The sequence below is a fragment of the Camelus ferus genome, chromosome 20 (assembly GCF_009834535.1).
Source record: "Camelus ferus isolate YT-003-E chromosome 20, BCGSAC_Cfer_1.0, whole genome shotgun sequence".
Lineage (NCBI taxonomy): Eukaryota > Metazoa > Chordata > Mammalia > Artiodactyla > Camelidae > Camelus > Camelus ferus.
In genome coordinates, this window is record NC_045715.1 from 20958719 (window position 1) to 20972404 (window position 13686).

The following is a 13686-nucleotide window of genomic DNA, read 5'->3' on the forward strand; positions in this document are numbered from 1 at the left end:
AGGCAGAGGCAGAAGAGTAGGGAGAAAAGAGGAGCCAGAGAAGAAAGCAGGTCCCTCGGGATGTAGGAGGAGTAGGGAGATGAGATGGGAATGAGGGGGTTGAGGGGTACTCAGGACCTGGATTTCACTGGACCCAGTAAATAAACAGGTCTGGAGTGTGAAGCACAGAAATGTGAAATTCCACAAGGGAGTGGAGGATTGTCAGGAGGCTCCAGGGGCACAGGCAGCCTCCAGCCCTCACTCACGGGTCTTTGCATCTGCAGAGACTGGGCCGTGTCGTTTCTCATCCTGGAGTCCAAAGAGTAGGAACTTGTACTTGCGGGCCGGGGCAAGACCTGAAACCGTGACCTCCCGGAGGTCTCCACCCACAGGCACTGCCTGGGGCTGTCCCTGCACATCCTTGTATTGGACCAGGAAGGAGTCAAAGAGGCCCTGGGCCACGGTCCACAAGAGGCGCACTGTGTCCGAGCCCACAGCTGCCACAGTCAGCTCTCTGAGTTGGGGTGGCAATGGGGGCTCTGTAGTCAGGGAGGCTGGAACAGAGCAGAGGAGGCTGAGGTTAATGGCAGGACCCTGGGCAAGAGAGGGAGTGAGGTTCCCAAACTATGAAATGAACATTTGGAACAAACTTGTGTAACGTGCTTAATGTGTTCCCGGCCTTGCTGTCAGCCATTCACAAACAGTGCACGTCATCCTCACACAACAGATGAAAGAGGTGCTTTTATCATTATCACCCTCATCCTGCCTGGATCTGCAGCGCAGAGAGGTTAAGAAACATTTGAAAAATCACACCATCAGTACATTCAGAGCAGGATTCAAGCCCCTAAAATGCTCAGCCAGGGAGACTGAGGAAGACACGTGGGAACAGCTGAGCAAGTTTGAGGTTCCGGATTGAGAAGGAAGGAGGAAAGCTGAAAAGTGTGAGCATAGGCTGCACGCCCAGCTGACCCTGAACCCAGTCTCCATCAGTCCTCACTCAATTCAAGGATGAGGCAGGATCTTCAGCACCACAGGAGAAAAGAGAGGGACCCAGAGGCCCACTTTGAGGAGTGCTGAGATCCAAAGGGGTTAAACAAGAGAGCAACAGAGGGAAACCTGGGGGTCAGGGCCTGTCCCTCACTCACCTGTCACACCCACAGTGGACACGGGACCCACGCGCCGCCCTCCATGCAGGCCGTACAGGTGCATCTTGTACTTGCGCCCGGGCTCCAGGCCCCCAACGGTCACCTCGCTCTCCTCGCCCCCAACACGCACCACCTGGGGCCCGTCCCTGCCCTTGTACTGGACGGTGAAGGAGTCGAAGTGGCCCTGGGGGACGGTCCAGGAGAGGCTGAGCGAGTCTGGGGAGGATCCGGTCACTGTCAGCTCCCCCAGGAGGGGCTCCTCGGGGGACTCTGGGCCCTCCGTGCTGGGATCGGTGGGGCTGGGCGTCTCCTCCATCTCTGTGGGGCTGGGGGTCTCTTCCTCTGCAGCTGAGAAGGAGACACAGAGGGTGAGGCAGGGGCCCTGCCAGATGTCCTTGGGTCTCCTCCCAAGCCTTGTCCCTGACTGGGGACCCTGAGGTCAGTTCAGAGAAGCCCGTCCTTGGGGCAGGTGGTCCTGCTCAGCTGACATCTCACATACATGCCCAGAGCCTCTGGGGTCAGCTGTGGGGAACAGGGAGGCCACCAGCACAGCTCACGGAGGTCCTTCTCTGCCCAGGAAGACCAGCTGGTCCTCAGGGAGCGGGGTCAGGGGCACAAAGGGCACCGTGGCTCAGCCTCGAGCAGAGAGGCCTCCTCACCCCACTCACCCTCCACCTGAGAGAGGGTGGTCCTCCCACTAGGTCCCACCCTGGGGCTTCCACCGTCCACTCACTTGTCACCCCGATGACAGAGACAGGGCCCAGGCGCTGGCCGTCATGGAAGCCGTATAGGTTCATCTTGTACTTGTGGTCTGGCTCCAGGCCCGAGACGGTGACCCCGTCCTCGTGCCCCGGCACCCGCACTGCCTTGGGCTGCCCATCTCCGTTCTTGTACTGGACCAGGAAGTGGTCAAACTGGCCCTCGGGGACAGTCCATGAGAGGCTCAGGGAGTCTGGGCTGGCGTCTGTCACTGCCAGCTCCCCCAGGCGCGGCTTGATGGGAGGCTCGGGGGCCTCGGTGGGCGGGGCTTGGGTGGTCATAGCTTCGTATTCTGGAGCTGCCAGAGACATGCAGGACAGGGGAGGTCTCAGTCCTCAGTTCAGCATATACAGGAGTGTATTACAAAAATTAGATTAATAAGGAACAGGAACTGTCTGTCTGGAGTGGCTCTAACTGCTATTCTTTCTGGTCCCTTTAATGTCGGCCTTCTGTCCCCTCACCCGCATCTACTCTGCCCTCACCCACTACTTACCAGCACCCCTGTGACCTCTCCCTCTCCCTCCAGTACACATTTCTCCTCTAGACATAGGCCCACATGGCCACTGGGCCCTGGGCCTCCCTCCACTAGGATCTCATTAGCATCTCAACCCTTTGGCTCACGTCTTAGCTTCCAGACAGCTCAGAGCCGCCTTCTCCAATCAGAAACCTGGAGTCTTCCTGAACTTGTTCCTGTCCCCAGCTGCCATCACATTCAGAGTGTCCCACCCTCTCTCCCAAGTTCCTCCTGAGTCTCCTCCCTCCCCATACCTGCAGCCCCACCATCCGGGTTTGGGCTACCCTTACCTATCACCTGGGTTACCACCTCCCTCCCCCATCTGTTCTCCATCAGGGGCCAGAATAAGCCTTTAAATGCACATCTGATGGTGTCAATCTTAGCTTAAAACTATGCAAAACCCCTCCTTATCCCCAGGAGAAATCCCTGGCTTCTTGAGCTGTCTGTACCTCTCTACCCCCATCTCAAGACTATCTCCCACACTCAAAGGCTTTCATGCAAAATCCTCTCATGTGTCATGATGGTCCTAATTTCCAGGCTTTGTACCAGCTGTGACGATCTGACACACCCTTCATCCTGTCACCAAGCTAACACCTGCCCGACACCAGGTCTCCACCATCCCATGGGAACCGGTGGGCAGGCTGGTGCAGGCATCTCTGCCCAGTCTTGGCCTGGCTGTGGGGCTTCCTGGCTTACATGCATCCCCTTTGCCTGATTTGCTGGTTCACAGCTTGTCTCCCCCAAACCGTGAGCCCCATAGGATGAGAACTGGTCTCTGCCACATTCCAGGTTTATCTTAGTGAACTTCCACAGTGTTTGGCTGAGGCCCCCACATCTTTGTTGACCCATTGGTGTCATAAGTCTGTTAATACAAGAATAATGAGGCTAGGGGTTCTTTCAGTCAAGATGCTGTGTTCTGAGCACACTCTGTCTTCCTCCACAGCCTACAGTAGACTGAATCTCAGTGAGGAATTAGGGTGCATGTACAGTTTTCTCCAGCAGATTCTAAGAAAGTGTGCAATTCCTTTGTTGTGAGGAGCTTTGCTACTCAAAGTGCGGTCCTCGGACAAGCAGCATCAGCATCACGAAGGATCTTGTTAGAAACACAGAATCTCTGACCCCAGCCCAAAGCTGCTGACTCTGAATCTGCCCTTTTACAAGATTCCCAGGCCATCTGATGCCCAGAGACCTGCTGTTGAGAATATTTACCTTTTCTCAAAGATGGTAATAAAGGGAAAGTCTTCCAGAGCCTGTCTTCCCCACCCTGCACAACCCCACCCCAGTCCTCACTCACCGGTCACGCCCACGGTGGACACGGGACCCACGCGCCGCCCCCCGTGCAGGCCGTACAGGTGCATCTTGTACTTGTGCCCGGGCTCCAGGCCCCCAACGGTCACCTCGCTCTCCTCGCCCCCAACACGCACCACCTGGGGCCCATCCCTGCCCTTGTACTGGACGGTGAAGGAGTCGAAGTGGCCCTGGGGGACAGTCCAGGAGAGGCTGAGCGAGTCTGGGGAGGATCCGGTCACCGTCAGCTCCCCCAGGAGGGGCTCCTCGGGGGGCTCTGGGGCCTCTGTGCTGGGCTCGGTGGGGCTGGGCGTGTCCTCCACAACGTCCTGGGGGGCTGAGAAAAGAGATTGGTGGGTAGAGGCTTAGAGAGTGACTTGCCTGGCTGGTGATGTCAATAGGGACAATCAGGCATGTCTAGCAAAATGCTCCTCAAGGTGTTAGGACTGGAAGCTTGCATAGCTTTCGGATGAGCCACACGGTGACTCTGCTGGAGAGGATGGGACAGCCCCGGCCCCCATCATGTACTGGCTGGCGGGCACCACGAACCTTCAGAAGGCAATTTGGACATATGTGTCGGCAGCCAAAATAATGCTCATTTCCTTTGACCCAATAATCTCATTTCTGGGCAGCTATCCTAAGAAAATTATTAAAAAGCAGGAAAAAGTTGTATCACAGGAGTTCATCTTGGGATCATTCCTGACAGCAAAATTGTGTCAGAGACCCAAATGACTGGTAGAAGATTAATTTTGTTATGGAACTTTCACCATGAAGCATCAAATAACCATTAAAATGATGATTAATGCTGGTTGTGCAGCCACAGGATAAATGTTCTCAGTGTAACTTGCGTACAAAAAAAAAAAAAAAGAGTAAGAGCCAAGAATGATATACTGTGCAACCTTAAAACATGCCCTGCATGGAAAATGCAGAAAGAAAGGGTGTGTTACACACATTGTTATGAATGGTGGTTATTGGATCAGAAGTGGTCTGATGAGAGATTTTTTTCCTATTTTCCAAACTTTCCATCATGTTGCTATATTCTTTTCAGAGAAAAATATGGGCTTAAAGAGAAATCCTGGGTTATAAAAATTAGTAAGCCGGTGGAGAGTGTGGAGTGGGGGCTTGGGTCCCTCCATACTTTGCATATACTTGTGATTTGCCACGACAGGGGGTCCCTCTGTCCTAAGTATCTTCAAGAGAGAGAGTGACCCGCACAGAGGCAGTTACATGTCCCCCCAAAAGACTGGCTCTCAGAGGGGCTGAGTTCTTTCACATCCAGAGAAACTCTCATGAAATACCACCACCAGGCATAGGATATGGCTGACAGTGACTTAGAAAAGCCAGCCTGAGTGCAATTTTGGAATTTAATTCACCTCGTGATTTTTTTCTCCTAATTTCTTCGGGACTAGAAATTGTAAACTTTAAGAAAATTTAAATGACAGAATAGAATAAAACAGAAAAAAAAAGTACAGGAACATTCTATTCTGTCCCACAAACCATGCATTTCGTGGGATGTGTTTCCTTCCAGCTGTCTTACCATACATGCTATTTTCAAGTGGTTGTGATTTGCATCCTTACAAAATCTTTAAGCCTCTTTTTATTGTAATAATATAAAGTAATTGTCTTATGTTGAAACATTTCAATGATGGCATAAAGGCTCATTTTATAGACATGATTAAGTACTTAATCATTTCAGTGTGGTTGGTTGTTGGATTGTTTCTTTTGTTCTTTTTTTAAAAATTATGACAAAGAATGCTTGTGATTAAGATGGAAAGAAGAGAAAATTCTAGTAAAATCAGGCTTGGCCTGTGCCTGACACACTTCTCTCTTGGAGGGGGCCAGTGGCTGACTGTCAGAAGGAGGCCATGCTAGTGTGGACGGTGAGGCTGCAGGTTGGCAAAGGCCAAGCCACTACTCATGGGTCATGGCCCAGGACCATGAAACAAGGACATAAAAAGGGAACAAGGGCTGGCAAAAGAGCAGAACAGTCAACCAGGTTAACCAGGAGGAAAAGTCTCTGAGACTAACGAGCCCCGTTGTCACTCACCAGTCACACCCACAGTGGACACGGGACCCACGCGCCGCCCTCCATGCAGGCCGTACAGGTGCATCTTGTACTTGCGCCCGGGCTCCAGGCCCCCAACGGTCACCTCGCTCTCCTCGCCCCCAACACGCACCACCTGGGGCCCGTCCCTGCCCTTGTACTGGACGGTGAAGGAGTCGAAGTGGCCCTGGGGGACGGTCCAGGAGAGGCTGAGCGAGTCTGGGGAGGATCCGGTCACCGTCAGCTCCCCCAGGAGGGGCTCCTCGGGGGGCTCTGGGGCCTCCGTGCTGGGCTCGGTGGGGCTGGGGGTCTCTTCCTCTGCAGCTGAGAAGGAGACACAGAGGGTGAGGCAGGGGCCCTGCCAGATGTCCTTGGGTCTCCTCCCAAGCCTTGTCCCTGACTGGGGACCCTGAGGTCAGTTCAGAGAAGCCCGTCCTTGGGGCAGGTGGTCCTGCTCAGCTGACATCTCACATACATGCCCAGAGCCTCTGGGGTCAGCTGTGGGGAACAGGGAACAGCACAGCTCACAGAGGTCCTTCTCTGCCCAGGAAGACCCGCTGGTCCTCAGGGAGCGGGGTCAGGGGCACAAAGGGCACCGTGGCTCAGCCTCGAGCAGAGAGGCCTCCTCACCCCACTCACCCTCCACCTGAGAGAGGGTGGTCCTCCCACTAGGTCCCACCCTGGGGCTTCCACCGTCCACTCACTTGTCACCCCGATGACAGAGACAGGGCCCAGGCGCTGGCCGTCATGGAAGCCGTATAGGTTCATCTTGTACTTGTGGTCTGGCTCCAGGCCCGAGACGGTGACCCCGTCCTCGTGCCCCGGCACCCGCACCGCCTTAGGCTGCCCATCTCCGTTCTTGTACTGGACCAGGAAGTGGTCAAACTGGCCCTCGGGGACAGTCCATGAGAGGCTCAGGGAGTCTGGGCTGGCGTCTGTCACTGCCAGCTCCCCCAGGCGCGGCTTGATGGGAGGCTCGGTGGGTAGGTCTGTTGGGGCTGGGGTCATTTCTAGGTCCTTTCCTGGGGCTATATCAGGAGACAAATAGATTGGTGGACATGCTTTGCCATCCTAACAGGGGATGGATTCTGGGATTTCTCCCGACATACCAGGGCCCTGCATGCTGGATGCCAGTGCCCCAGGGTTTAGACATCATTTCCCCGGTTTGAACTTTCGGTTTCTAGGGGACAGAACACACACTTGTGGAGACATCACGATGGTAGCTGAATGCGTGCAGCACAAAACTTTTAGGAGCCATTGAGCAAATTCATTTAGCAGGACAAGACTAATGCTTTTAACAGCACTATGCCTAACAGACAGGTCACATCAGGTGGTGCATATGCTCACGTTCAGGAATTCCACTTCATGAGTATTTTCCTTTAATACCGCCTCTGGTTTAGAAGGCTTTTCAGAGCATTTGAGGAACTAATTTAGATTTCACAGTTGAGGGAAAGAGATGAGATGACTTGAGATCATCTTTTTTTTCAGTTGGGTTGTTTTTGGATCTTGTATTAATTCTCTTGCTAACTTATGGCAGAGACAACTCATCACACCCCCAGATTTCTTTCCTCTTTTCTGTTCAGCAGACGGCTTTATTCTGCCTTAATAGCTAAATTACAAAATCATCTTGTTTCGTATCTCTGCTGTGCTTGTGGACCAGGTTTTAAGCATCTAGCGGGCAACAGCTACAAAAGAGCTTAACAAAAGCAACCAACAGCCACATTAGGGACTAATTAATGAAGAGAAAACACCTTGTTAAACTGCACATATGACTAATAGTAACTATTGAATTAATAGTATCGATGTCAGCTGGATTCCAGGTTGATATAGCATATATGGGTATCAGTTTGGGGACTGGGGAACCTGTATAAGTTTACCCACTGAAATCAATAATAATTATGAGAATTCATCCCAAGAGTTTTCAGGAACTAATTTTCATTCTTGGAAGGGGAAGACTGTTGTTACTGAACATTGTATGTGAGCCAAGCCACATTCATGCCCACCCTGCAAGACAGGTGTGGTCCATTCCTTCTGTATGGATGAGGAAAGGGAGGCACAGAGAGGCTGAGTGACTCTCTCGAGGCCATGCAGCTCTAATGAGCTGAGGCTAGGGTCAGCCCCAGGTCTGCCTCAGTCTGTGTTATTTCCCTGGCGCCCTGCCTCTTCAAGGACCCAAAAAGTCCACACGTAAAGGATGAGACAGCTAAGATGACACCAAAGGCTCAGAGTGAAGACACAAGCAGGACTGCCCCCAGGATATTGGGAGGCTCAGTCTGAAGAAGAGTGGGACAAAAACACCTCAGTACTAGCAATAAAAGGGAAACTGAGTCCAGCTCAGGGCAGGCCCAGTGTTCCACTGCACACTCACCAGTTAAACCAATAGTGGAGACGGGGCCCAGGCGCTGGCCTTCGTGGAAGCCATACAGGTTCATTTTGTACTTGTGGTCTGGCTCAAGGCCTGAGACGGTGACCCCGTCCTGATGCCCTGGCACCCGCACCGCCTTGGGCTGCCCATTCCCATTCTTGTACTGGACCAGGAAGTGGTCGAACTGGCCCTCGGGGACGGTCCAGGAGAGGCTCAGGGAGTCAGGGGTGGCGTCTGTCACGGTCAGGTCCCCCAGGTATGGCTTCAAAGGGGGGCTGGCAGGGGGCTCCTCTTCAGGGGCTGGGAAGAGATGCAAACAGAATCATTCCTGCTGGAAGAAAATATTGAGACCCTGCTCTCCTGGATTCAGGCCAGAAAGTGGGCCAGCTCTGTGGGCCTAACTTAAGATCCGCTTCCACTTATGATCATCAAAATCTCTTTGTTGCCTCTTTAGGGTCCATCAGATGTCCCAGCCCTGGCCTTAAGGCCATTTTGCTGACTGTTTCCTCTGCCTGACTCTTCTTTCCCCAGATGTCTGCATGGCTCAAGTTCACATCTCCTTAAGTCTTTGTTCAAATGTCACCTTGTCTTTGGGGCCTTCCCTGACCACACTATTTACAATCCCAGTTCTCCCAATTGTAGCCTATTTTCCTTCTTTGGACCTGAATCCAGCCACTAATTGCAAAACAACAATTATGACACACTCTAGCACTACCTAGACATCTGGGGATCTTAGGGAATAATTGTTCCTTTTTAAAGGTACAATCATTGTATTGTGGTTATTTTTAAATAGTCTTTTTGAAAAAAGCAGGACACTTAAATATGTAATGATGAGATATAGAGTGTATACAATAAGTTTAAAAATATTGCAGCAACATAGCCACACAACAGAATGCTATTTGGCTATAAAGGAATGAAGGACTGCTACACGCTGCAACACGGATCAACCTCAAAAAGATGCTCCATAAAAGAAGCCGGACGCAAAAGAACACATACTGTGTGATTCCATTTCTATGTTAAGTCCAGCAAAGGCAAATCTACAGAGACAGAAAGTAGATTAGTGGGGCCTGGGCCTGGGCATGGGTCTGGAGATCAGGCTTCTTCTTGATGTGGTAGAAAAGTCCTACAACTAGGTAGTGATGACAGTTGCACAACTCTCTAAATACACTAAAACTTATAAACTGTATACTGAAAACAGGTGAATTTTAAGGTATGTAAATTACACCTCAACAAAGCTGTTAATAAAGAAGACATTTTAGTTGGGGAGGGCAGGAAGGGAGTGGGGTCTGGGCGAGCCAGACTGGCCAGGGGTTGATCTTTGGTTGCAGCAGGGTGGTGAATACATAGGACATTATATTTTCCCTTTGGGTATATGTTTGAAATTTTATATAATAAATACTTGTTGAGAATTAATCTTTCACGGCATTTGTCCCATCTCCCCAAAAGAGTTCTTTTCAGAGTTCCCAGGCAAAGCAGAGAGCCACAAATTGATCAGTGAGTGACTGCCTTGGAGTCCTCAGTCCTCAGCAGCCTCTCTCAAATGGGCAAAGCACTTTCCTGGGCCTCACTCTTCCTGCCCTCAGATCACACCTGTCCTGATGTGTTGAGTGGATGAGGAGTGGGTTAGAGGTTTGGGGGATTTTAGAGTCCTGGGTCTTCAGTGAAGGAGACTCAAGAGGCTATACTGTGAGACCTTTCCTGAGACCTAAGACTGAGGGCCCTCACTCACCAGTCACACCCACGGTGGACACAGGGCCCATGCGCTGACCCCCGTGCAGGCCGTACAGGTGCATCTTGTACTTGCGCCCGGGCTCCAGGCCCCCAACGGTCACCTCGCTCTCCTCGCCCCCAACACGCACCACCTGGGGCCCGTCCCTGCCCTTGTACTGGACGGTGAAGGAGTCGAAGTGGCCCTGGGGGACGGTCCAGGAGAGGCTGAGCGAGTCTGGGGAGGATCCGGTCACTGTCAGCTCCCCCAGGAGGGGCTCCTCGGGGGGCTCTGGGGCCTCTGTGCTGGGCTCGGTGGGGCTGGGTGTCTCCTCCATCTCTGTGGGGCTGGGGGTCTCTTCCTCTGCAGCTGAGGAGACACAGAGGGTGAGGCAGGGGCCCTGCCAGATGTCCTTGGGTCTCCTCCCAAGCCTTGTCCCTGACTGGGGACCCTGAGGTCAGTTCAGAGAAGCCCGTCCTTGGGGCAGGTGGTCCTGCTCAGCTGACATCTCACATACATGCCCAGAGCCTCTGGGGTCAGCTGTGGGGACCAGGGAGGCCACCAGCACAGCTCACGGAGGTCCTTTTCTGCCCAGGACGATCCGCTGGTACTCAGGGAGAGGGGAGGTGGCACAAAGGGCACCGTGGCTCAGCCTCGAGCAGAGAGGTCTCCTCACCCCACTCACCCTCCACCTGAGAGAGGGTAGTCCTCCCACTAGGTCCCACTCTGGGGCTTCCACCGTCCACTCACTTGTCACCCCGATGACAGAGACAGGGCCCAGGCGCTGGCCGTCGTGAAAGCCGTACAGGTTCATCTTGTACTTGTGGTCCGGCTCCAGGCCCGAGACAGTGACCCCGTCCTCGTGCCCCGGCACCCGCACCGCCTTGGGCTGCCCATCTCCGTTCTTGTACTGGACCAGGAAGTGGTCAAACTGGCCCTCAGGGATGGTCCATGAGAGGCTCAGGGAGTCTGGGCTGGTGTCTGTCACTGCCAGCTCCCCCAGGCGCGGCTTGATGGGAGGCTCTGGGGTGGTAGAGGGAGATTCTGAAGGTTCATCCTCTTCCTCTCTTGGGGCTGCACACAGGCACAGAGAGAGAAGGACCTGAGAGGGGGGAGTGCTGTCCACCGGGACTCAGCCCTCCTCTGGGCCCTCACTGCCCCTGGGAGGAAGCAGAGCAGGCAGAGTTCTTTTGCTCACCTGTCAGGGCCTCCACGTGGACAGGACCCACACTCTGCCCGTTGTGGAAACCGTACAGGCTCACCAGGTATTTGTGGTCAGATTCCAGGTCAGAGAGGGTGATGTCATTCTGGTCGCCACCTAAACGGACTACTTGGAGCTGCCCATCCTCGTCTGTGTACTGGACCTCAAAGGAGTCAAATTCTCCCTCAGTCACCATCCAGGAGAGACGCAGGGTGTGTGGCGTGGCTTCTTCCACGGTCACCTCCCCCAGGTGAGGCTCAGACGCTGGGGGGCTGGGGGCCTCGGTCTCAGCTTCCATTTCTTCTTTGGGGGCTGGTTCAGGGAGACAGGTAGGGATGGGTGACTGGTCTGTCGCTGCACTAAGATGCTCCAAGAGGAGGGAAGGATATGAAGGCAAGAGGTAACAAAAGGGGACCAATTATTGACACTCAAGGATGAATTTCAAAAGCATTATGCTAAGTGCAAGAAGCCAAATACAAAAGATTATGCATTGGATGATGCGGTTAAATGAAAATGCTTAAAAAGACAAAACCATAATGACAGAAAGCAATCCATGGTTGCCAGAAGTTGGGTTTAGGGAAACTGACTGCAAAGGAGCACAGGGAAACTTCTGGAGTCACCAATATTGTCTTATATCTTTGTTGTGGTAATGGTTTCATGACATACATTTGCCCAAACTCACTGAATTATGCACTTAAAATGAGTGAATTCTATTGTATGTAAATTATGCCTCTGTAAAGCTGATCCCTCCCCCACAAAAGGGAAATAGGAAACTCAGAAATCCTGAGGCTCCAACAGACCAGGAGAGCCAGGCAGAAGGAAGGACCGCGTTTCCCCCAGCTGCACTCACCGGTCTCGGTGATGGCGGAGATGGGACCCACACGCCTGCCCTTGTGCAGCCCGTAGAGCAGCAACTTGTACCTGCGGGCAGGGTCCAGGCCCGAGATACTGACCTCCCTGAGGCTGCCATCCACGGGCACCACCTGGGGTTGCCCATCCCTGTCCTTGTACTGGACCACAAAGGAGTCAAACTGGCCCTCGGGGACCGTCCACGAGAGACCCATGGAGTCTGATGTCACACTGGTCACCTGCAGCTCCTCCCCTAGGCGGGGCTTTGACGGATGCTTTGTTCTGGCCTCATCCACAGCACTCTGAGTCCCTGAGATGGAATCACAGAGAGGAAATAGGTGAGCTGTTTCCAGAAGGCCGGGTGACTTCAAAGGGCAGGATTGAGAGGTATAAAGACAGGGCTGTCCAGTGGCTGAATCCCGCAGGGCTGGTGCTTTGGGCTCATCCAAGGAGAAGGGATGCTGGAGCCCAGCCAGAACGGCAAGAGCCAGACAACTACCGTGATGGCAGCCACCACAGTGACCACAGGTGACCTTCCGCCGGGGGGCTCTGGGGCAGAGATGCCCCTGCAGGGGCTGCCCTCACCTGTGGTGCCCTCGGCGCTGAGGGGGCCGTGGCGCTTTTTGCCCAGGAGGCCGTAGAGGAGGAACTTGTACTTGCGGTTGGCGTCCAGCGGGGCCACGGTGACTGAGCGCTCATGGCCCTCCACAGGCACCACCTGGGGCCCATCCCTGTCCTTGAACTGGACCACAAAGGAGTCGAAGTGGCCTTCAGGGACTGTCCAGGAGAGGCGCAGCGAGTCTGGGGTGGGGTCTGTCACCCACAGCTCCCCAAGGCGGGGTGGGGCTCCTAGGCTGGCGTCACCTCGGGCAGCTGACAGAGAGGAAAGGTTCTTGTGTTTATTTTTTTTCCAAAATGACTCCTTGACTGCCTCCCACTGGAGTTGGAAAAACCCAGAGTTTCCCAAATGACCAGTGCTTCTCCCAAATATTTCCATCACCCTCCCATGCCCGCCACCATCCCCAACTGGCCATGCTCTGTCCACTGAACCAGCGCAGGGAGGGGTCTTCTGTCCTCAGACATCTCTGGGACAAGAGATTCCCTAGCTTCCTGTTTATCTTATCCCTCTTGCTGTCCAGCCTCTAACTACCTATTAGAGACTATTTCCCCCGCAGGGTGCAGCTTATCATAGATGTGGTTTGTTTATTTCCAAGGAGCCCACTCTTTGTGATTTGACTGACCCCTGGGGAAATCCGAAGGTCCTGGAGACGTCAGAGGGGGCACAGGATCCCTGATGGGGGCAGATAGCAGGTGGGGAGGTAGGATATTATGATGTAGGGACCCTCACAGGACCTAGCATAGGAGCAGCGGCTGCCTACGTGTGAGGGGGACAGGGAGAAGAAGGGGAGCCCAGACGGGAAGGACCTGGTGTCTGCCCAGGAAGTCATCCAGAGGCCTGAGAAGGAGCTGGCCTTCTGCCTTCCTGGACAGCAAGGACGCTGACGGCATTGTTATTGTGAGAGTTTTCTGGCAACAGGGAGCCCCCAGGGACAGGGGAGGGCCTGGACTAATATCCAGGAAAGAGGCGCACTTGGCTGGGCCCGACCAGACCAGGCTGGGTAGCCAGTCTCAGATTCCTCTGGTCTCCAGTTTCTGAGGCTCAAGGAAGAGGGCAGAAGAGGAAAGGGGTCCTTTGGGGGAGGCTGATGTGGGAGCCAAGGTACCTCACCCAATGACTAGTGAGAGTCAGAGGGAAGAACTCTCAGGAGGTGATGGCTACATGGGGCTGAGGACCCACCACGGCTCCTGGCTCCCTCCCCTGCTTCCCAGCCCCT

The 13686-nt window shown here is 53.7% G+C and overlaps 1 protein-coding gene across 15 annotated transcripts in view; it reads right to left on the reverse strand.

The window, feature by feature from the left end:
- The window catches only part of TNXB (tenascin XB), a 49978-nt gene that overhangs the window by 7280 nt on the left and 29012 nt on the right, over window positions 1–13686 (reverse strand). For 5 of the 15 annotated variants that reach the window (XM_032462704.1, XM_032462710.1, XM_032462707.1 and 2 more), the window contains 12 exons: window positions 12437–12724; window positions 11853–12161; window positions 11000–11356; window positions 10552–10875; window positions 9823–10170; window positions 8097–8393; window positions 6433–6756; window positions 5732–6052; window positions 3692–4021; window positions 1858–2181; window positions 1125–1472; window positions 246–533 (listed from right to left, as the gene is read on the reverse strand). In XM_032462704.1, coding sequence (XP_032318595.1) covers window positions 246–533; window positions 1125–1472; window positions 1858–2181; window positions 3692–4021; window positions 5732–6052; window positions 6433–6756; window positions 8097–8393; window positions 9823–10170; window positions 10552–10875; window positions 11000–11356; window positions 11853–12161; window positions 12437–12724 — 3858 coding nt within the window. Of the gene's footprint in view, window positions 1–245; window positions 534–1124; window positions 1473–1857; window positions 2182–3691; window positions 4022–5731; window positions 6053–6432; window positions 6757–8096; window positions 8394–9822; window positions 10171–10551; window positions 10876–10999; window positions 11370–11852; window positions 12162–12436; window positions 12725–13686 lie in introns of those variants that run through there. The other 10 variants (XM_032462712.1, XM_032462705.1, XM_032462709.1 and 7 more) reach the window with 9 other exon arrangements.